The sequence below is a fragment of the Oryctolagus cuniculus genome, chromosome 7 (genome assembly GCF_051225735.1).
Source record: "Oryctolagus cuniculus isolate XC-2025 breed Fujian yellow rabbit chromosome 7, ASM5122573v1, whole genome shotgun sequence".
Classification (NCBI taxonomy): Eukaryota; Metazoa; Chordata; class Mammalia; order Lagomorpha; family Leporidae; genus Oryctolagus; species Oryctolagus cuniculus.
The window spans coordinates 28032633-28057115 of record NC_142873.1 but is presented as its reverse complement, the minus strand read 5'-3'; the positions used below and the strand labels follow the sequence as shown (position 1 = coordinate 28057115).

Here is a 24483-nt window from a genome sequence, read left to right as displayed (position 1 = left end):
CTTTTCGGTAAAAATCTGGGCACCTGCAGTTACCATAAGAACATAAAACTGAATCATGGCAAACATCAAAAATTAGAATAAGCCTGCATATTAAATAATCCCATCCATATCTTTTCTCTAAAGATTTATTTATTTGAAAGCCAGAGTTACAGAAAGAAGAGAGGGGAACTGAGATTATATATATATATATATATATATATATATGGGGATGGGGAATATATATATATATATATGGGGATGGAGAAGAGAGGGAGAGAGTATCTTCCATCTGCTGGTTCACTCCCCAAATGGTTGCAATAGTCATGGCTGGGCCAGGCCAAAGCCAGGAGCCAGGAACCAGGGGCTTCATCTAGATCTGCATGGGTATAGGGGCCCAAGGATTTGGGCCATCTTCTGCTGCTTTTCCAGGTCATTGGCAGGGAGCTAAATCAGAAGTAAAGCAGACAAGACTTGAACTGGTGCACCTATGGGATTCTGGCATTTCAGGCAGTAGCTTAATCTGTTACACCACAACGCCAGCCCCTTCCAAGTCTTTCATACATGTTTTCTGCTTGTATCTTCCAGAATGACTCACAGAACTGGTAGAGTTAGCAGAGTATTAATATAGCAGCAAAGCCACTGGTCAGTTATAGTAGGGACAGGGTGGTGACCAAAAACATAAATTTTTGAGTTAGTCAAACCTGGATTGGATCTTAGTTCTGTCACTTTTGTAGGCTCTAAAATCTTAGCCAATTTATAAAAACTCCTTAAGCCACATTATTCTCATCTATAAAATGTGGATAGTAATAGCTACTTCCTGACCATGTTATTATGATCAAATGACATGGTATATTTAAGTTCTTAGTACCATGTCTGGTAAAGTAAGTGTCCAATTAATGGTAACTGATTGATTAATAATTACAATTATTATTCAAGTGTTCAATATTTAACTATTATTCAAGTAGTAAGACTTGCAAAATGAAGCATCCATGTATGGAATATCAGTTCACAGAGTGATGCGACAAGCAAGACACAAAAACTAATAGAGTTGTAGTATTAGCCAGAAAGGTGACTGCAAAAGGGGTATGGGTTGGGATACCAAGCATGTCTGCTCCACTTCATATGTTTAATTTCCCACTTAAAGGTTTGGACTATCTCTGAATTCATGGATTAGTCACTATATAACCATTAAGTAGAAATCACATCATCAGAGAATTGGCTTTAGCATCCCAGTGCCAATTTAGGCTAACCGTTCACCTGGTTCCTGGATCCTACTCCTGTGTCTGTAGGATGAAATCCCTGCTGTTGTAGGCAGAATAAGCCTGCTTCTCCTCTCCACAGATTTCTGTCTCCTGGTTGTCTAATCAAATACTCATCCAGGTGCTACTGGGAAGGGCTTTGTGAATTAAGGTGACCGATGACTGACCTTAAACTAGGGAGATTACCCTGGATTATCTGGTTAGAACCAGGAAAGCACATGAATCCAGCAGAATTTGTATAACTAAGGACGACTGGAGTGGAAGAGGAAGTTAGAGAAAGTTGAAGTCAGGCATTGGATCAGCCATTGCTAGTCTGGGAGGTGAAAGGAAGCATGAATGAGTCGGCTTGTGCAGGTGGTACCCAGAAACTGAGAATGAAGCTTGTCCCCAGAGAGGAAATAGAGACCCCACCCTACATTCACAGGGAACTGGATTCTGTCAACAATCTAAGTGAGGCTAGAAATGGCCATGTCTGCAGCCTCCCAAGAAGAGCCTAGCTGGCCAACACCTTGATCTCAGCAACATGGAAACACATAGTAGAGGAACAAGTTGAGTCAATCTATACATCTGACCTACAGAAACTATGAAATAATGAACTGTGTTATTTTCAGCCAGTTGTTTTCTAGTGATTTGTATGGCAATGATAGAAAACTAACACGTCTCCTCTATGCCAACACAACATTTCTATCACATCATGTCTCAATGCAAGTACCTGCCGTTCACTGTGGAGGGCTTTTTCTGGCCACAGAAATCTATTTGGAAGTGCAGAGGAACTAACCATGACCTCCCAAGATCAGTCATCAGTCAGTGATTGACTAGATTTGGTAGGTCAATACCCAAACCCCTTTTCCTCCTTGGGATTACTCTGTGATATTCTGCATTATCCCCAGAGTTCCCTAGTGGCCCTGGGCTCGGATTGTCCCCAGCAGAAATCTGCTTATTAACCCACCACTTGTTGAATTCCTTCCTCTGGCTGCCTCACTTTCACACTGTCTGATTAGTGTTTCTTGGGATCATCTCTCATAAATAACTTGTAGCCACGTTCTGGTCTCAGAATTGGCTTCTGATGGAAGCCAACCTAACACACTAAGTTTATAAAGCTAGGTGTTGTATAGGAAGCCAAGGAGGTGTCCAGAACATTTTCTCAAGTCAAAACTGAGGTGTACTTCCCTGCTGAGATCTCAATCTGAGTGGGCATGGAGTCATTAAAAAGGACAGAAGCTTTAAAATAACACAGACAAGGGTTTGAATTCCAGTGCTACCAGTCATTAACTGAAAAAAAAAAAAAACAGGCAACTTATTTAACCTTTCTAAGTCTCTGCTATGAATAATGTCTACTTCTCTCTTAGTAGGCATGTTATTTAGTATCTTATGAATTGTTAGCTAAAAACTTGAGAGCAGGGACAATAATGAAAACTTTGATTTAAAGTAATGTCTTTTCCTGTATACATTTTGTCATAGTACATCACAGCCAACAGGGTCTACAATCAAGTGTGCTCGCTTCCTGGGTGGGACACTTGATACCTAATGAGGCAAAGAAACTTCAGATTTATTGTAAAATAGAAATTTCTTCTGTTAAATCACTGTATTTAAATACTCATTGTTATCAGGTTAATCCAGTCATTTCCAGATATGAAATGTTTATCTAATTAACTATCACTTATTGATCTGGAAAGAGATTTAGAAAATTCAACCTATTCTTGTTTTCTTTACTGCAATCGCTTGTATTTAATTTGGAGGGGAAAAAATGACCTTTGTCCTTGTCTTTTTGTGTCCTTTCAGAGCTACTTGCAATTGTTTTATTTTCTTTCTCATACAAGAAAATCAAAGTTATATTTTTATGAGTGACCAGCCTGGAAGTTTTCTGATGCCATGCACTGAGAACAAAGCTAAGAATAGTCCTTAGGAAACTTCTGACTTACAAAACAATCGGCGCAAGGGGCCAAGGAAAACATGTCAGGGGGCTTTTCAAAAATCTCAAAGCATATTTCCCTCTCTCCCCCTCCCAGGAACAGCCTGCCAGCAGTCCGGTTGCATTCAGGAAAAGTTCTGTTAATTAACCTGCTTACCCTCACTTGTGTTTTCCGCTTTGGGAATTCACCAAAGTTGGCTCATTTGGAAGATATTCCCATTACTTCTGAGGTCCCAAAACAGAAAGCGGAAGCTTCAATATGAAGTGCTGCCAAACAGGAAGCCAAAGCACTCATTAAAATCATAGGGCCCAGAATCATCTGAGGATGCTCAGGAAGGGGAATTAGCGGAATTAAACACTCCTCTCCAAGCAGAGGAGAAAAGAATATATGTACCTTATACATTCCCAAAAGAACTCTTTAGTGGTTATTCTCTCTTTTTTTGTCTAAAACTACTTGCTTCCCATGTGTGAGAATTTGAAATACTGAGGCATCTTGCATATTCTTGTATTTGTCCACCACCATTACAAATGGGGCCTCCTGCTTTCCAGTCCCAAACAGAGGCCATCATAATTAACAGCAATGAAATTTTCATCAAAATTCTGGTACCAAGAGCAGCGGACTAACCACAGGTGTTCCTAATATTTTCTCAAAATTACATTTCCCGGGCCGGCGCCGCGGCTCACTAGGCTAATCCTCCGCCTGCGGTGCCGGCACACCAGGTTCTAGTCCTGGTCAGGGCACCGGATTCTATCCTGGTTGCCCCTCTTCCAGGGCAGCTCTCTGCTGTGGCCAGGGAGTACAGTGGAGGATGGCCCAAGTGCTTGGGCCCTGCACCCCATGGGAGACCAGGAGAAGCACCTGGCTCCTGCCTTCGGATCAGCGTGGTGCGCAGGCCGCAGTGCACCGGCCGCGGTGGCTATTGGAGGGTGAACCAATGGCAAACGAAGACCTTTCTCTCTGTCTCTCTCTCACTGTCCACTCTGCCTGTCAAAAAAAAAATTACATTTCCCTCAGCCAATATATTGTGAAGTATGGTATGATTAGGATATCTGTATCAGAACTGTGTGAGAAATTCATATAAAAAAGAAATTCCCAACCCATTGAGTCAGAGCCTCTGAATATTAGACCAAAAGATGTGCATTTTATTTGTTTAAATTTTTTTAAGATTTATTTATTTATTTGACAGGCAGAGTTACACACAGAGAGAAGGAGAGGCAGGGAGAGAGAGAGACAGAGAGAGATCTTCCATCTGCTGGTTCACTCCCCAATTGGCCGCAACAGTTGGAGCTGGGCTGATCTGAAGCCAGGGGCTTCCTCCAAGTCTTCCCACACATGTGCAGGTGCCCAAGGACTTGGGCCATCTTCTACTTCTTCCCTAGTCCATAGCAGAGAGCTGGATCAGAAGCGGAGCAGCCGGGACTGGAACTGGCGCCCATATGGGATGCCGGCACTGCAGGCGGTGGCTTTACCTGCTATGCCACAATGCCGGCCCCAAAATGTGCATTTTAAATCAGTTTTCCAGGAGATTCTTCTTGATGCCAAAGTCAGAGCTGCACTCTTCCCCAGGGTGTAGGAGAACAAAGTGAGACAGAACCTCAAGACCCTACCTGACCCAGATAGATGTTCTAAAATACCTACAAATCCCAAGGGAATGAGTATGCTTTATCTGAGAACAAAATTTAGAGAGAACCAGGCCAATTTTCTATCAAATATACTTTTGTGTTGAACCAACAAGAAATGCCATTTTATTACCATTAATTTCTTCCACATTTTGGGGTGTGCAATATCATGTTTGCATTTGACAAATAGGATTGAATCCTTATTGGGATTTCCTCTCTCTCTTTAAGATTCTACAAAACCTAGATGTCAGCAGAACAGACTTAGTGGGAGGGGGGGATAGCAAGGCTTTTGAGAATTAAAAACCTTCCCGGAGTGAGGGATCTGGGGATCCCCAGGAAGATAGGAAGGGGCTACCACCCATATTTCCCAGCTGCAGTGAGCAATGGGGAATATAAATTCACATCTCAATAAATGCACCTGCCACTGGTGGGACTAGCCAATGCTACTTTCCACAAACCCGGTTCTCTTCTGTGCATAGCATAGCCTTGGTTAAAATCCTGTCATTTGTCTGGGGTCCCTGACATGCTCTTGCTGTCTGTGCTTACTCCCTTGGAGATGCTGGTTGGGCATGGAGTTGAGGATGAGTGGGCCTGGGCACAGAAGGGGATGTGGTTGGAATCTTGATGCCCAATGAAAGGGTGTGGAGGAGAGGGCAAGGGACTTCCAGGAAAAGCGATGACAAGGCCGGGAAGTGTGGCGCCTCACCAGTGCACCAGTCCTGGCAGTGGAGCCCAGGGTGTGCCCTTGTTTCCCTCAGGATGGGGATTGTTCAGAGGGGTCGTGAGAGGCCACGCTGAAAATCCAGCTCTTCTGGGACCGCCGGCTACATCCTCAAAGCTTGGGAGACTCGGTGGAGCCTCGAGGTGCCTGGAACCAGCCTGTTCTTGGGGAAATTTTGGATTATTTGGCGGGGCAAATAATACTCAAGTCCCCTTGCTGTTAAATCTCGCCCAATTTCCTCTTCAACTCAGTCCGTCCTTTGCACCACCTCCTCGGCCTCCAGCCGCAGCTCCCCGCAATGAGTGCCCATCTTTAGATCCTGACAGTCCCACCACAATTGCACTGCTGCCCCTTGCTGTTTTGGGGCCTCTCTGAGAGGCAAACAGGGTCTGTCGATGGCCTCTTCAGCTAGCCTAGGGAGCTCCCAGTATCCGGATACCTGATTTGTGGTCCCAGCCTCCGGGGTGGGGATGTAGAACACACAGGATAATTCTAAGGGTGAGCACATTTAACCAACACACCTCAGATTTACACACTCACACACATACATGTATCTTACCTTTACCCACCTATCTCTTTCATTTACTATTTCTCTTTTCCTTCCTTCTGGTATTAGATTCATTCTCTTTCTAGTTATAAATTTCGAAGAATCACTTTAGCCCTTTGCCTCGGGGAGTTTGCTTTCGAGTCAGGAGCTTTTGCGAAGTGTGGTTTAGCAGTCTACCACATCCCAGGAATAGCTGGCTCAGCCTTGCTCTTCTCCCCTTTGGTTGGCTTTCTCCCTGTGTGCACCTCTCCCTACTCCACACACCCGGGGGCTCCCTTCCTGCTCTCACAGCCTCTCAGAGAAGGCCTGGAGGGTCAAGGTGGTCTCAGGAAAAGCAGGTAAGGAGAGGCCTGGAGATGAGCAGAAAAGGGAACCTCAGCGTAGGGTGTAACAACAGATTCAATCATGGTTGCAGGCAGCAGTTAAGGAAATGGGCTCTAGAGATAATCTGGGGGGTTTCAAACCCTGCTTTTTAGATGAGATAGAAAGAAATCCCTTCCTTGATTTCTTCACTGCAAAATGCATATAAAAATCACCTCTTTTGTAGGTTGTTGTGAGGACTAAATAATCCTATAGGTGAACATGCAAGTGCTTAGAACAACATGGCACATAAGGAAACACTCTGTAGATGTCAGAGATTTTAACTGGAGATCACAACGTTCATAGGGGCTGACATTGTGGTGTAGAAGGTTAAGCCGCTGCATGCAGTGCTGGCATCCCTTATGGATGTGGGTTTGAGTCCCAGCTGCTCCATTTCCAATCCAGTTCCCTGCTATTGCACCTAGGAAAGCAGCAGAAGATGGCCCAAATGTTTGGGCCCCTGCCACACTTGTGGGAGACCTGGAAGAAGCTCCTGGCTCCTGGCTTTGGCCTGTGTGGCCAATTGGGGAGTGACCCAGGAGTTGGAAGATTCTCTCTCTTTCCTTCTCACTTTCTGTATCTCTGCCTTTCAAATAAATAAATACATCTTTTTTAAAAATTTAATGGAAAGATGGACTTAAAAATGTTTATTTTGGGGGTAAAGAAATTTGAAATCAATGCATAGTTTTTTCATAATACATATTTCCATGAACTATTTGAAGACCTAGCACACTACATATTTTTCCACTAAAAAAGAATAGGAAAAGATAAGCTTAGTTATAAAAAATTCATAATAATAATAAATATAGTTATCAAGGGATATTTATTGCTTATTCCTATTTGCAAAGTAATTAATAGGCACTTTATTTTATTTTTTAAAAGATTTATTTTATTTATTTATTTGAAAGTCAGAGTTACACTGAGGGAGGAGAGGCAGAGAGAGAGAAAGAGATCTTTCCTCAGATGGTTCACTCCCCAGATAGCCACAATGGCCAGAACAGTGCTGATCCGAAGCCAGGAGCCAGGAGCCAGGCGCTTCCTCTGGGTCTCCCATGTGGATGCAGGGGCCCAAGGACTTAGGTCATCCTCTACTGATCTCCCAGGCCATAGCAGAGAGCTGGATGAAAAGAGAAGCAATGGGGACCAGAACCAGCACCCATATGGGATGCCAGCACCTCAGGCTAGGGCTTTAACTCAGTGCGCCACAGTGCCGACCCCAATAAGCACTTTATATTAATATGTCAGATATATTTTGTTGTAAGATTTGGCTACAATGTACATTTGACCATGCTTTTTAAAAATTTAATGGTAAATTGAAGATTATAATTTGCTAAAATAAACCATATCCGGGCCGGCGCCGCAGCTCTAACTAGGCTCAATCCTCCACCTTGCGGCACTGGCACACCGGGTTCTAGTCCTGGTCGGGGCACCGGATTCTGTCCCTGTTGCCCCTCTTCCAGGCCAGCTCTCTGCTGTGGCCAGGGAGTGCAGTGGAGGATGGCCCAAGTGCTTGGGCCCTGCACCCATGGGAGACCAGGAGGAGCACCTGGCTCCTGCCATCGGATCAGCGCAGTGCGCTGGCTGCGGTGGCCATTGGAGGGTGAACCAACATCAAAGGAAGACCTTTCTCTCTGTCTCTCTCTCTCACTGTCCACTCTGCCTGGCAATAAATAAATAAATAAATAAATAAAATAAAAAACCATATCCAGATTATATATTATCAGAGTTTCACATCCTTTCCTAACATCTAAATAAGCTTGTGTGGGTGTTTACTCTGGTGCATTTGTTGAAAAACAAATATTATATTTTGCTTAGTAAAGTGGAAAAAAGAATTGAAGTCACTTCAGTGTATGGATAGCAAAAGACAGTGAGGAGGCAGGAGCTGTGGTGCAGTGGGTGATGCTGCTGCTTGTGATCTGTGCATCCTGTAACAGAGTGCTGGGTTCAAGTCCCAGCATCTCTGCTTCTAATACAGATGTCTGGGAGGCAACAGATAATGGCTCAGGTGCTTGGGCCCCTGCCAGCCACGTGGAGGACCTGGATTAATTTCCTGGCTTCTGGTTTTGGCTTGTCCTAGCCAGCAGATGAAGATTCTCTCTCTCTTCTTCTTTTCTTTATCCTCTTCTTCCTCCTCCCCTTCCTCCTTCTTTTCTTCTTTCTTCTTCTCTCCATCTGTCACTCTGCCTTTCACATAAAATTAATAGATGTTTATCCTCAGGTAAATGCTGGATTTTCAGTAGGAGTTGCATTAAACTAATTAGTTTCTTTTAAAAAATCAATTATATCCACTGGGATTTTTCTTCTTTCTTTTTGTTTGGCTTTGGTTATGCTCTTTTTGAACACAGAAAGAGCCAACGCAAACAAGAAAAAGACAGGCCTTTCATCATCACTCTCACAATGGCTGATGGTAGTTCTTAGACTTCTTTTCTTAAAAGAAAAAAAAAAAACCTGTAACCATAGAATATTAGCTTGACTCAATCTCTGAAAAACCTATAGAATTTGGGAATTAAAATCATCCCCTTGTACTATCTCTGTCATTTGAATTAGATAAGATGCAGAGATGGGGAATGAGTATACTTGTACTGTTATCCAAAAGAAATGTCAAGATGAAGAGCAAGAAGTTAGGATATTACATAGCTCCCTTTTAGTTGCATCTGTACATAAGATTTTAAAAACTTTGTACTGTGAAAGTAAAAAAAGGGTCACTGTAGAAACTGAAAAATGCTGAAATAATAATGCAGGTCATAAAACATCATAAATTTTGCAAATGAAGATAGTCATCGTTAACATTCTGGTACAGGTTCTGTTGTCTGCATGTTCATATATTAAAACTTTTAAAGAAAGTTGGGAGTCAATTTAATATGTTTATATTTGGTTTTTATCTTTTTTCCATTACAATTGTTTTCCAGACATGAATATCTAAATCTATTTCCCATTTTTCTTAATTTTTAAAAGCAATTCTTTCCTTCCTTCCTTGAGGAAGAAGCAAAGACACAGAGAGAAAGGGAGAGAGTGCTCCCATCTGCTAGTTCATTCCCCAAATACCTACAATGGCTGGGCTGGGCCAGGCTGAGGCCTGGTGTTAGGAACTCTATCCAGGTCTCCCACATGGGTGCCAGGCACCCAACTATTGTCTGCATTGGCAGGAAGCTGAAGTCAGGAGCCTGAGATGGAAATGGGACCCAGGTACTCAGATATGGGATGCAGGCGTCTTAATTGCTAGCCTACATTCCCACCCCAAGGCATTGTTTCCAACATTGAGTAGAAGGTATTACTTTTAGCAATTTGACCATAACTGGTGTGCAGTATTTGTGGATTCATTCCCCTGTGTGACAGTGCATAATATAATGAGTTAGGTTGGTGGGTGAAGGAGAAATTAAAAGTGAGTGGATGAGAACATTGAGAACAGTAGACCATGGATGACCAAACTATTCTTAGTTTGCTCCCATGTTTATGAAATTCTCATTACTACCACAATTACATGAGAGATGCTAATATAAGCCAGGTTTTAAAACTTTGAAAATACATAGACTTTATGTTAGTAGAATTAAAAAATCATGCATTTGTGGCATATTAATACAATTACATGTTAAGGCACGGGCAGAGGAGAAGTTGTTCTGAGGGAGAGAGTTTCTGACATCACTGTAATTTTTAGTGTTGTGGATATTCCCAGGAAACTTTTTGGATGCTGTTGGGGATTTCCTTTTGACTGGATTTGGGCAATATCCTGCTATTATTCACAGGAAACCGTCCTATAAAAGGCTTGCAGCAGAAGCAATGCTCGGCAGTCCTTGGCTTGGCCACATCAGAACTGTTAGTGTGGCACAGGACGAAGGAGCAGCAATCTACCTGCCTCCCAAGCCAGCACTACCTGAAGTGGTAAGTGCAGAATTCTTTTCAAAGATAGCTTGGGCTGTGAGACACAGATGATCAGTGTGAACAGATGTGCAAAACGCCTTTTGATAAAAGATCTCTGCAAATGCTTATGGTATTGTGGTTAAAACCTTTCTTTTTTCTTGATTCTAAATGACGAAAATCTTAAATTTTGTACTTATGCATTTGAGTCAATGTCTACAAAATTTAAAAAAAAATGTGGAACCGGAATCCTTTACCTAAAATCTTAGGATTCTGCCTTAAACATCATGGTTGAATGATATGAGTATCTGGCTACCTGGGATTTCCTTCTAAAATAAATTTTTGTACTTTTCTTTCCAGCAAAGAATTTCATTGACGTCTAATCCTTCGATGAAAAGAACTCCTGAAGTCATGGTGGCCTCATGGCTTCTCTCCACTCTCACTTTCGGTGAGTCAATGTCATTAGTTAGACCAGGCACGATTTTGACTGGAGCATTTTGGACTGGAGCATTTTTCTGTATGAGGCTGTTCTGAGCCTTGCAGGATGTTTAGGGCATCCCTGTCCTAGGGGTGATTTTCTTTATTTCTTGTTGTCTCTCTTTCCTCATGCGTAAAATGTTGGTTGTAAATGGCCTGTTTCCCAGAGACCTAATGAGGATTCACTATCTTGGCTCAAGTAAAGTGCCTCATACAGTGCTTGGTGGTCCATACTGAGTGCTCAGGAAAGCAGGGTTATTCTGATGCTCATTCTACTGTAAAGTGGGTATACTGTTAGGCTGTGGTGGCCACTGGGCTAAAAGTACCCAGTGAATGGGTAGTCACAAGAGACAAAAGAAATGCTGGATTCTCCAAACGTACCTCTTCTTATTTTGAAAAGGTGACAAAACTTGGAAGCTCACAATGTGCCAGAAATACAGTGACAAGCCCAGTTAACAGAGTTAAGCTGCAGCAGGACTAAACACTCCCATTTCTTTTATGTTTTAGCCCTAGTGCTTCTCATTAAAGAGACTAGCACATGGACTTACCACTTCTCTGCAGAAAACATGACTTATGATGAGGCCAGTGCTTATTGTCAGCAAAATTACACGCATCTGGTTGCAATCCAAAATAAAGAAGAGATTGACTACTTAAACTCCATATTGGACTATTCGCCGAGTTATTACTGGATTGGAATCAGAAAAGTTAACAATGTGTGGATCTGGGTAGGGACCCACAAGCCTCTGACGGAAGGAGCCAAGAACTGGGCTCCAGGTGAACCGAACAATAAGCAAAACAATGAGGACTGCGTGGAGATCTATATCAAGAGACCCAAAGATACGGGCATGTGGAATGATGAGAGATGCAGCAAAAAGAAACTTGCCTTGTGCTACACAGGTAGGGTGTTTGAAGCAGCAGGAGGTAGTAGTTTCACCCTGTGGGCATCGTGATAAATTTATAGCATGCAAAAGTTGGTCTCTATTGTGGTAATTTGTTATTTTAAATAATTTCTGCTTATCTGTGAAAGACCATCTGATTCTTCCTGTGAATGTAGGCAAGAATGTCTACATATGCTCTGTGTGTATTTAGGATGTGTATCCTCATATGCAATGAATATTTTAGTTATTGCTTTATTTGTGGTAGGAGAACTGTCTTCAGAGTTTGTGATAAAGTGAATTTTCTAGGCATAATGCCAGGGACAGCTGTACTCTGAGGTTGTGCCTTCACAAAAAGGTTTACAACAGGTGAACCTGAAAGTCACATTTGGCATTTCGTGAAGCACTTCAGTTAAAATCGCAGGTAGTCTGTATCATTGGAGATGTGTGTGTGTGTGTGTGTTGCATGCTGTGGATCCTAAATTCAAAGGAACTCAGCATGGTAGCAGTCCTCCTCATGGGCTGCGTTTTCCACAGCTGCCTGTACGGAAGCATCCTGCAGTGGTCATGGCGAATGTATAGAGACCATCAACAACTATTCTTGCAAGTGCTACCCCGGCTTCAGTGGACTCAAGTGTGAGCAGGGTGAGTCTTGTTCTCACCTCTTCCTTTGGAGATAGGTCTGCATGTGTTGCCTTCCCTGGTGCATGTGGGAGATGATAAAGGCAGACTCTTCTGTGTTCACCTCCCAGTTTCCCCATGTTTTAGTTAGGGCACTTTGACAAGGTAGTTAAACTCTCTGGGTCCCAGTTTTCTTATCGCAAACTGAAGATGATAATCATACTGACTTTGTAGGCTCATGGTGACACAGTGCCTGGCACCCAGGAAACAATAGAGTTTCTAGTGTTATTCTCACCTACACAGGGTGAGACATGAATAGAATTAATCTGATTTTATTTATTTCAGTTGTGACCTGTGAAGCACAGGTACAGCCTCAGCACGGGAGCCTGAATTGTACCCACCCTTTGGGGAACTTCAGCTACAATTCTTCCTGCTCTGTCAGCTGTGAAAGGGGCTACCTGCCAAGCAGCACGGAGACCACATGGTGTACATCCTCAGGAGAGTGGAGTGCTCCCCCTGCAACCTGCAAAGGTAAATTTCTCGGAGTGCAGAGGACATTCTCTAGGTCATCTCACCTTGCCTTGGTGTTCCATCCAGCTTATAATATTTTCAAAACTCCAGGGAAATGTCTTCTTGTGTTGTTTTAAATAACCAATGCAGTCAATATATTAGGCAAATGTGGTACCTGCTTGGTGGGAGAGAGATTTTTATTCTCTGAAATGGGTGTCTCTGAGGCCCTGGTGGTTCTCCAGGGTGAATATAAAACACAAGAACCTCACCGTAAATTAGAGCAGCTTTCTCATCTCCACCTGTTTAACTTTCCCATGCAACGGAACTAACCTAGGACCTCAATAATCAGGCACTCTCAACCTCTCTTTGGCTCACTCAAGCTTATCTTTTTGGACCAGAGTAACAAAATAATTCAATCCTTCAGGTCCTTCTGGTCTTGAATGATTAAAAGCCTTGGGCATGTCTGTGTGGTTTTTTAAATCAAAATTAATCATAAATACTGATCTAAAATCAGTTTTTTTCATTTTTGCCTATGTATATGACAAAGTGCATCAGAGTCCACTCAGCCTAGTCAAAGTAAAAATGTGATAAGATGGAAACTCACTAAAAAAAGAATAAAAGCTTTATTGTGGGAATGCATATCTCTAAAAATTGAAGTAGGATTTTGGGATCTACCCTTTGGAAGCATCTTCCTTGTCCTGTTCTAAATTCCAATTCAATAGGAAGTGAAAATATCATTCTGTAAAATTCATGGTGCTCTTTCAAATCCCCAGTGGTCGAGTGTGATACTATGGGAAAGCCTGCCAACGGGGATGTAAAATGTTCCCCAAGCCAGGGAAGCGCCCCATGGAACACGACCTGCACATTTGACTGTGAGGAAGGATTTACACTGCTGGGAGCTCGGAGCCTCCAGTGTACCTCATCTGGGAGCTGGGACAACGAGAAGCCAACTTGTAAAGGTAGAGTTGCTGCACATCAAGACTTACCGTGAACATTCTCTTTTCTCTACTAATTCTTGAAATGAGCAAGGTAGACCGGCTAATCCAATGCATCCATATTTTACAGCTGTGTCATGTGACACCATCCACCACCCTCAGAATGGCTCAGTGAGTTGCAGCAACTCCTCTGAAGGGAAGTTCACCTTCAGGTCATCCTGCAACTTCACCTGTGAGGAAAACTTCCTGTTACGGGGGCCGGCCCAGGTGGAATGCACTGCACAGGGCCAGTGGACACAGCAAGCCCCAGTGTGTGAAGGTAAGCCTGCAAACCTCCTGGCCTCTTCCTTTCTCAAAAAGCAGTGGTCTTCAAATTTGGGCAGTGCACATGAAACCAGATGTCCACTTTAACTGTAGAAATCAGACTTGAAGAACACTCATCTTCCATCTATAGGATTTATATAAAAGAACCAGTGCTTGGTCAGGGAGAGGACTGTATATATTAGTGTGTGCTTTGTGGGTTTCTTAACTGTGCCATGCTAACCTAGGCATGGCACAGTTAACATTGGCATGGAATAAGCAGAATTATTAATCTAAAAGAAATAACTTCAGAACATTTGAAAGGAGGAATATTGAGAATATGATTAAATCTGAAAGTTTTCGTCATCTTTATTCTGAAATTGCTTATAACTAGCAGAGATGAGACTTGGTGTCTGTTACAGAGACACTCTTAATATGTACATATATGAACACTGAAATTTACTTCAGCCTAAATCAAGAGAAAGGATATTGCAAGCAAGCTTGTGTTACTAACAAGCACTGGCATTCTCCTTGACATATATACCCCAGAATGGTTTCAGTGGAAAACTGCCATAACACCAAAACCAACATGCAAAGCAGGTAAATTTGATATAGGTCATCTTCTATCTTTTTGGTGCCATCTTTAGGCATCTAGGACCCAAAAACTGCTTTCTGGCTGCATAAAATCTTTCTCTTGTCCGTAACTTCTGCATGTCAGAAGAAGAATGTTTAGGAACCACTGTTCCTGTTCAAGCTGTCCTTTAATTAGTGCCATTATCAAGGAAGGGATTACAATTTCAAGAAACCATAGCCGTCTTCCCAGGTGCCTCAGGAATAATGAAGAATCTTGAGTTTTTGAGTAGTGCTTTGCCCCACATAACTGGATTCACTCCCCAGATGCTCAGTTCCACAGCAGTATTTTCTGACAACCCTTTTGATGTCACAGCGTTCCAAGTTATAACCTTGTCCAGCCCGGAGTGACACTATGTGAATTATCTTCTTAGTGCTTCTGAAAGTTTCCAGCCATGAATTAATCTGTGAGCAGAGCAGGGAGTTTTGTTGAAGGGAACAAAAAGGCTCCAGTGTGGCTCCACAGTAGGACAATGAGAAGCCCACATGTGAAAGGCATGGTCTTTGTTTTTATTTTAAGAAAAAACAAAACAAAAAAAAAACCACAACTATTGAAGAGCTTAGAGGCTTGACTACCTTGGAGAACCTTTTGTGGTTCTATGCAAACAAAACTGCAGTGTTCTTGCTCTTGTCTTCCAGCTGTGAAATGTGATCCTGTGCACACACTTGAGGATGGCTTTGTGAAGTGTACTCATCCCCATACTGGAGAATTCACCTACAAGTCCTCCTGCACTTTCAACTGCAGGGAAGGCTTTGAATTACATGGGTCAGCTCAACTCGAGTGCACATCTCAGGGACAGTGGGCACAGGAGCTCCCCTCCTGCCAAGGTATGACTGAGTTCCAGCTTGTAGAGTACGGGTGAAATAGCTCAGAAACTCCTGACCCTAGATTATCCCAAGGGGCTTGATCCTAATTTCCTATATGCTGAAGATTAAGTGGTGCTTATAAGTTGCCTTTACTGGTGACTTTTAAGCCAGTTTAAGAAGGATTCCAATAGATTTTTCCTAACCATTTCCCCTGTTACCTATCATTTGCAGTGGTACAATGTCCAAGCCTGGCAGTTCTGGGAAAGACGAATGTGAGTTGCAGTGGGGAGCCTGTGTTTGGAACAGTGTGCAATTTTGCATGTCCTGAAGGGTGGACACTCAACGGCTCTGCAGCTCTGATGTGTGGTGCCGAAGGCCAGTGGTCTGGGATGCTGCCTACCTGTGAAGGTGATACATTGATCGATGGTGGTGGTGTGGGAGCCTACAGAGAAGGGGAATTGTCTGGCTGCAGTAATGAACTATCCTCATGTCCATAGCAGAAAGAAAGATCAGATTCACAAACTGGTGGACCTTATAGAGATAGAGAAAAAAAGCAGAAGAGGTAGCAAGTCAGTGGAATGGGTGTGGAATGGGTAGAATTCTGACAATTGGTAAAAGATGACCTTCAAGGGAAAGGAGGAGTGAGAAGTGGGGAAAAAAGGAGAGAGAGAGAGAGACACAGAGAGACAGACTCAGGTGTGTTACAGTTTTGTGAAAGGCTTGGCTAGTTAGAGTTCAGCCTGGCAGAAGTGGGAGATTGGCTCAAAGGCAGATAGGACAGATTTTAAAGGCCTCTATTGCTTTTTCTCTGCCTCACATTGAACTAGGTGACTCTTCTGCTCCTAATCATCATTGCAGAGAGACAAATGCCAAATGCATAGGGCAGAAAGATTTTAAAGTCAATTCCTTCTCATGATGGTTTTGTCCTTCTTGTCTCCTTAGAACCCATTGCGTCCAATGTTCCCTTGGCAGTTGGGCTTTCTGTTAGTGGAACCTCCTTCCTGACGTTAACCTCATTTCTCCTTTGGTTTCTGAAGTACTTTCGGAAAAAAGGTGAGGGGGTTTTGAATGCACTCCAAAAATACTTTTAAAAAATATATGTATTTCTCATTGATGAGTTGTGGTCTCTCTTGCAAATTTAAGCAGTAACTAGAACCTACTTGTTAGATAAGCACCAATAAATTGCTCTATAATTAAGTCAGGAAAAGTGTACAACTCAAAGAGGGCAGAGTTGTAGGAAATATTGTGGCTGTGTTAACTGTAGAAGTGCCACTTGCATTGAATCCTGTGGTGCCCCTGGAGTTGTGCGACAAGACTGCTGTGATTAGTGTTCCCAGGAAAATGAGTAAAATTCTTTCTCAAAAGATGTCCAGGAACATAGGCTAAAATTTGAGAATATCTTATAAGGAATATGCAAACACATGTACCCACACTCATGCTTTGTTTAGCCTACAGTTATTTAAAATTTTCTGAATTAAATTCTCATAGTACAAAATAGGAAATTTCACATAAAAACCCAGATTGCAAACTCTCATCAAAAATTGGAAGATGCATCTGGCAAGCTGAGCGTGTCACCGTTTGCTCGTCTTGGGGAGTGACTGTGCCCTTTGGATGGGTGTGCACTTTGCATTTTGCCCTAGTTTCTACACCGATATGTTTGTGCTCTGATGGTTACAGGGGTCCCAGCACACTGGGTTTACAACATTTGATGAATCATGTCATATTGTGTCTGGACTTGACATGTTCTTAAAAGCTGGTTATCTAAATTAATAATTTCCTTTCTCTTGCAGCAAAGAAATTTGTTCCTGCTAGCAGGTAAGTTGCATTCTTGTATGAAAGGCATGCTCTAAATACTCTACACATTTTTTTTCCTCTTCATGTTGCAAAACAATAATTTATTTAGTGTTCTCCTGTGTTTTGCAGCAGGTACGTAGGCCTTGAAGCACATGGAAACTGCCAAGTGCCTTCTCACCTCATTTAAATTCAAAAGAATCAGGTAAGACTTGAAAATCATGCAAGGTTATGTTTCCCCTTTAACTCTCCAAACCTGCCAATATACAGTGAGGGAATCACCAGTTTGATATTTTCTGAGAAGTTTGTTCACTTCTTTGTAGAAGAAGATGAAAGAAACAGAGAACTTGCTACACTGAGTCATTTCGTTTGTGAAAGAGGACAGTGATGATACCTGCCCCTTTCAGAACACTATTTCTAGGAGCGGTTCTAAGCTATGAAGTATAGAAATGGGAGCTGTTACTGAATTTTACATTATACAGAAGAAGAAAATGATGCATAGAGAAGTTAAGTGAAAACTTAAAGTTAGTGAGCAGTATAGTCAGGATTACAACCCAAACAGCCTGGTTTGAGATTGTGTTTTTAACCATTCTGCTCTGCTTTGTGGGAATTTTGGAGAGTTAAGTTCCTCTGATTATATATTTAAAATAATTTTTTATGTGTGTGAAGCTTGAGGTTTACAGAGAAATTGGGAAGGAAATACAAAGAGTTCCAACATGGGCCCTCACCATACCCTCTAATTCCCTCTGCTATTGACATCTTGCATTAGCCCAGTTCATTTCTTTCATAACTGATGGGCCCAAATCAACACTTTATTACTAAAGTCCACAGATTATATTAGGGTTCACTCTTTGTGCTGTATAGATGGAGGATGACATAACTCACCACTACAATGTCATACAGAATACTTTTTCCTAATGGAGTAGAATTTGATGTTCATGTTGGACTACCCCCTTGAGCATGTATGCAGTAGACTATGCTAGAATGTATGTTTTGTTATTAATTCCGGTATGCACAATATGAAGCATTCTATTAACACACATACTTATATTTATAGGAACATGGAAGCCCATCCAAGGAACTAGAGCAATAAATGAAAATGGCAGATACAGAGAACTCTCCTAGTGTCTCTGGCTCTTCTCATCTACTGTACCAATGCCATTATAGGAGGGCTGTAGTAACGACCTTGACTTCAGTGGATCAAAATCCAGTGGAAAAGGCCAGCCTTCTACCAATAAGATTCAGTTTTCTTTTTCCTGTTCTCAGGACCAAGAACTTGTGGGTGACTGAAGGGAAAAGTTATTCTCTTCCAAGCCAAGGTGCAGAGACCAGGGTCTGGAATATCGGGATTCCTTTGCTAACTCTCTCCCCTTGCTCACTCTGAACTCCCAGTGGAGAAACAGTATTTTGTGGCTTTGTTTATTTATTTTGCCCCTCATAGTGTTCAAATGCTAATTACATGGTTGCTGTCAGGGGGATAACTAATGATTATCAAAAGGAAAGAGATTGGCCAAAGGTATTGCTTTCTAACGTGAAAAATGACAAACTTCCTGGGAGGATTGTTAATGGTGCAAGGTGCAAACCCTACTTAATGCTCTGTGCAAGGATTATGAAGCACAGTTGTAATTACTTTTATCCCTATGGGATTCACTATGTTTTAAAGTGTGCTTAGAGATGGTATTCTTTCTATTTGTATTGAATATGACTTAACCTTTCATCATTCTTAATTCAGTACAAGTTATTATAGGGACCTTAAAAATTTGCACTATATTGTGGACTGTTATAGGATAAAAGTTGTTTATCCTGGACTACCACTTCTCTGTTTATTAATGAATTCTAACATTACATCTGTAGTGATTTTCTTTCAAACGAGGGCAGATGTTGTCTGCTAACACTGCACAATGTTAACCAGTCTGAAGTTTTAAATGTTTTACTACAGCTGTTTTTAAAGCATGGTACTAACAGGAGCACACAAACTCAATAGAGAGTTTGCATATTGTCAGGATATTTTTTCAGAAATAAGTGGTTTTATGATGAAAAACATCCATGAGGCCAACTGTTCTGATGTGAAGAAAGCATAGAGGAAAACAAAACGAAGTGCAATTTTATATGTGTCTTTGTTGAGAAAAAATGTAGAGATGTGGATGTGCTTTGTTTTCCTACAGATGTTTGTCAGATGTGATGTGTGAACAGATAATCCCTGTATATTCATAAGTCTGGAGAGAAACTCACACATAAAGGGCTTTTCTAGCAGATTTTTAAAAATGAAGATGTCTAATAATTATTCCCTAGTTATTTTATTCTGTATTTTAGGTTGTTCTCAAAGAGGGAAAATGCTGTGTAAGCAAGTATTCATGCCTATTTAGAACCAGAGTTTAAAATTCCTACAAAATCTCCAGCTGTCATCTGATCACTGGGTGAGATAGTCTTGGTCAGTAGTTGCCAAAACTGCCCATCCTCATGGTGGTATATAAGAATCAAAGCTTTCCCATGCTTTTCCATGTTGAAAAAGTTTCAGAGATGACTGGCTAGGTATTGGCAATAGCAAAGCCAAGAGTATCAGGGAAGAGTGATAAAGATCAAAATAGCAGAGGTTTTTTTTTTTTTTTTTTTTTTTTTTTTTTTTTTTTAAGAGCAGATTAACTGTAGGAAACAAGACAGAGAGAAAAACATTTCATTTGTCCCCTGGTATCTATAGGAGATTGGTCCTGGGATCCCTTGCAGATACCAAAATTCAGGATGCTCAAGTCCCTTACGTAGTGTTTAAGATATAATCTACACACATTTCCCTTACACTTCAAGTCATCTCTACATGAGAATGCCGAATACATTATACATGTAATGAAAATAATTGCTATATTGTATTGTTTAGGGAATAATGACAACAAGAAAAGTCTGCATGTACTCAATATGTATACAATTAAAATAGTTTCCATTCATGACTAGTTAAATCCATGCAAACAGAACCTGTGGATGCAGAAGGGTGACTATACTATGATCATGCTACGTATAGAATGACTTATTATTTTCTCTGGAATTGTTCAAATGGTGTAAATATTTTATATGCTGTCTTAGAAGTAATTGTGTGAAATATAAATATGATCTGTGCTTGGGTTTTATTAGGTATTTTAAATTATGATTTAAAATTTATACAATTTTTAAAGTGTATTTATTTAAGCTTATGACAGGCATATTGTATTTAATATAGCACTATGAAATTTTGACAATAAATGGTTCATATTTATCTCTGTGAACAGTCTCTTTCTTTAGAAATTTAAATGGAACTCACTTGACATAAAAATTACCCTTTAAAATGTACAAGACTGGGGCAGACATTTAGCCTAGTGGTTAAGACACTGGTAAAGCTGTCTGTGTTGCATATTGGACTTCCTGGGTTCAATATTCTGCCCTGACTCCTGACTGAAGCTTCTTGATAAAGCAGACCCTGGGAGGTAGCAGCGATGGCTCAAGTAACTGGGTCTGTACCACCAGGTAGGAGACCTGGATTGAGGCGTCACTGGGGACATTTGGGGAGTGAATGGGCAGATGGGAGCTCTCTTTCCCTCTTTCTCCCTCTTGGTGTATCTCTTTTTATGTTTGTGTCTCTGCCTCTTAAATACAAACAAATAAATCGGTTAATTAAATTGTACAACATTGTGCAATCACCACCAGTACCTAACTCCATAAGGCTTCTATCACCCCAAAAAGAAACTTGCACTTGTTGGCAGTCACTCTTAATTCCAACCCCTAGCCTCCGGCCACTACTAATCTACATTCACTCTCTATGAATTTGCCTATTCTGGACATTTAATACAAATAAAATCACTCAATATGTGACCTTTTGTGTCCATTTTTTTTCCCACTAAGCATAATGCTTTCAAGATTCATCCATACTACTGTGTCGGTACTTCATTCCATTTTATGATAGCATCCTGTTGTACAGATGCGCCACATTTTGTCTCACCATTCATCACTTGATGGACATTGGGTTGCATTCATAAATATGTTTTTGTGTAGACTTATGTTTTAAATTTTCTTGGTCATATACCTAGAAGTGGAACTTTGGGCTACATGGTAACTTTATGACTCAGTTTTTGGGGAATCTCCAAAGGGGCTGCACCATTTTATAATCCCACCAGAAACACACCAGTGTTCCAGTTTCTCCACACTATGGCCAACACTTGCTACTGTTTGTTGTTTTGATTATCACCATGCTAGTGCATGTGAGGTGCTGTACAAAAGTAGGCTCCAATACTGTACAATTGTCTAAAATCTATTAATAATTTAAAAAAATCACCAAGACCAGTGAAATAAAGTCCTTGACCTGCCTTCTTGCTTCATGCCAGTCTCAATTCTAAGTTGCTCAAGTTAATTGATCCTTTTTCACTAATACCACAGATACCATCATTCTCCAGGATTAGTTCTAGAGTAGGTATTTTTTTTTTAACCACCAAAATATCTATCTTCGCTCTTCTGAAGTAGTGTCAACCCAGACCTGGTGTATACCATACTAAAAACCATCAAAAGAATTTCATTTTTATCAGTGTCAGAACAGGGGCACAACACATGACTCCAGCAGCCGAGAGCTGGAGAGGGCGCCAGCTTTGGAGACTGTGTTGAGATTGGACTTCAGATAGCCAGAGGGACAGTGAATGAGTCCAGGCTGGAGCTGTGAGGGTGAGAGGACACCTGCTGAAGATAAAGGGGACATGTTTCTCTCATCCCATACCCCGCCCTCCCCACACACAATGGTGCCTGGCAACCAGCTGAGAGTCCGGGCACCATTTTGGGCATAAGTGGCAGCTACGGAAGCCCTTGTGCACATGCAAAGCAACTAGCTGAGACAAGACACCATCTTCTTAGCAATACTGGCAGCAGCAACTTTGGTGCAACCAGCAGGAAGAAGGCAAAATTTGGTCAGTAGCTCTGTGTATGCAAGTTCCAGAGACCCTAGCAGAGAGAAAAATCCACATTCCTCATTGACTTTGAGTTCTGCAGGAGGATTGACAGGGGTACTAACACAGGACTGTGAGGCACCCCCAACCTCCCAACATACCATGGGCTCTGGAGCTCAAACTGCGGAGGTGGAGCACCCACAGGTGGCTGGCTCTGGGAACATCTCTGCTTCTCTGTGAACTGGACAGGTTCAGGGCAGAGGGGAGCAGATCCTCTGTACCCCGTGACTGTTGGAGCCTTGTGTGCTGAGACTGTAGAGAGTCTGTGACTGCACAAGAGGGCGCAAGGTGTAGCTGGGTTTCTGGGCAATCACTGTATGTGGCTCCACTCAGAGCCCGTTGATTGCCTGGGGTGGGTCATTGCAGCAGGAACTGTGCTCACAGAGAGAACTGCACAGGTTGTTTATGCTGTTCTTATGGCGACACAGATGAGTATTGCACCCGCTGAGGCCTAACACCTGGGCGGTGACCACATTGGAAGAGAAGAGATGAGGGTGTGGTCACACCCCTGCTTCTGTGCACCAGAGGAGATTCACCATGCGCAGTCTGGGTGTTACACTGGGTACTTGCCCCACCCTGGAGCATTGAGCAGAACTCCCTGATCACACCCAGCAAACACATCTGCGTATTCACTGAAAGTGCAGACATTCCACTAAGCCACACAGGTATAGCTTAAAGCCATCAGAAGATAAAACCAATGCATATAACCACAAATGCCTAAAAATAAATGCAGAAAATCAAGAAAAAAGAAAGAATAAGAAAGACAACATGACCCCCCAAGGAACATAACGACACTTCAATATTAGAATGTGAAGATGAAGAGATTGATGAAATGCTTGATGTGAAATTCAAAAGATTAATCATAGAGTTACTCAGAGGCAATGAGAAGAAAATCCATGAATAAAATCCATACATGACATGAATGAAAATTTTTCCCACAAAACTGAGATTTTAAAGAGAAATCAAAATGAAATACTAGAAATGAATAAATCAATAAATTAAAAAAAAGTGGTCAAGGGTCTGAACAACAGAATTGATGAGGCAGAGGAAAGAATATCTGAGTTAGAAGATGAATCTCTGAGCTGGTGCCCTAGCTCAATAGGCTAATCCTCTGCCTGCGGTGCTGGCATCCCAGGTTCTAGTCCCGGTCAGGGCGCCGGATTCTGTCCTGGTTGCCCCTTTTCCAGGCCAGCTCTCTGCTGTGGCCAGGGAGTGCAGTGGAGGGTGGCCCAAGTCCTTGGGCTCTGCACCTGCATGGGAGACCAGGAGAAGCACCTGGCTCCTGGCTTTGGATCAGCACAGTGCACCGGCTGCAATGTGCCGGATGCGGCGCCTATTGGAGGGTGAACCAATGGTAAAGGAAGACCTTTCTCTCTGTCTCTCTCTCTCACTGTGCACTCTGTCAAAAAATAAATAAATAAATAAATAAATAAGAAAAAAAAAAGAAGATGAATCTCTGGAAATTTTTCAGTCAGACCAAAAAAAGATAAAATTAGAAAAATGAAAAAACAGTGTTAAAGATTTATGGGATGCTATAAAATGACCTAACATATGGGCCTTAGCAGTTACTGACGGTATGAAAAGAGAGAATGGATTAGAAGTCCTTTTTTAGTGAAACAATTCCAGAAAATATATCCAATTTGGAGAAAAAAAGTGATGTCCAACTACAGGAAGCACATAGAACACTTAATAGACATGACCAGAAAAGATCTTCACCACAACACATTGTGGTCAAACTTTCAACAGTAAAATAAAGAAAAGACTCTAAGAGCCGGCGCCGTGGCTCAATAGGCTAATCCTCCACCTTGCGGCGCCGGCACACCGGGTTCTAGTCCCGGTTGGGGCGCCGGATTCTGTCCCGGTTGCCCCTCTTCCAGGCCAGCTCTCTGCTATGGCCAGGGAGTGCAGTGGAGGATGGCCCAGGTGCTTGGGCCCTGCACCCCATGGGAGACCAGGAAAAGCACCTGGCTCCTGGCTCCTGCCAGGATCAGCGCGGTGCGCCGGCTGCAGCGGCGGCCATTGGAGGGTGAACCAACGGCAAAAGGAAGACCTTTCTCTCTCTGTCTCTCTCTCTCACTGTCCACTCTGCCTGTCAAAAAAAAAAAAAAAAAAAAAAAAAAAAAAAAAGACTCTAAAATGTGCACAAGAGAAATGCCAGATTACTTTCAGAGGATCTCCAATTAGGCTCACAGCTGATTTCTCATCAGAAAATCTATAGGCTAGGAGAGAATGGAGAGACATAGTCCAAATTTTAAGGGAAAAAATTGTCAACCCAGAATACTGTACCCTGCAATGCTCTCATTTATGAATGAATGTGAAATAAGCACTT

The 24483-nt window shown here is 42.1% G+C and overlaps 1 protein-coding gene across 2 annotated transcripts; it reads left to right on the top strand.

Moving 5' to 3' along the window:
* The first annotated feature begins 10183 nt into the window (after positions 1-10183).
* Positions 10184-20443, top strand: SELE (selectin E). 2 transcript variants are annotated; one of them, XM_017345489.4, is made up of 13 exons: positions 10184-10277; positions 10614-10701; positions 11244-11627; positions 12143-12250; positions 12572-12757; positions 13510-13695; positions 13802-13990; positions 15241-15429; positions 15640-15816; positions 16351-16461; positions 17199-17223; positions 17332-17404; positions 18257-20443. In XM_017345489.4, the coding sequence occupies exons 2-12, from the start codon at positions 10644-10646 to the stop codon at positions 17387-17389; spliced, it is 1671 nt and encodes a 556-aa protein (XP_017200978.3). In that variant the 5' UTR covers positions 10184-10277; positions 10614-10643; the 3' UTR covers positions 17390-17404; positions 18257-20443.
* The last annotated feature ends 4040 nt before the right edge of the window (positions 20444-24483 follow it).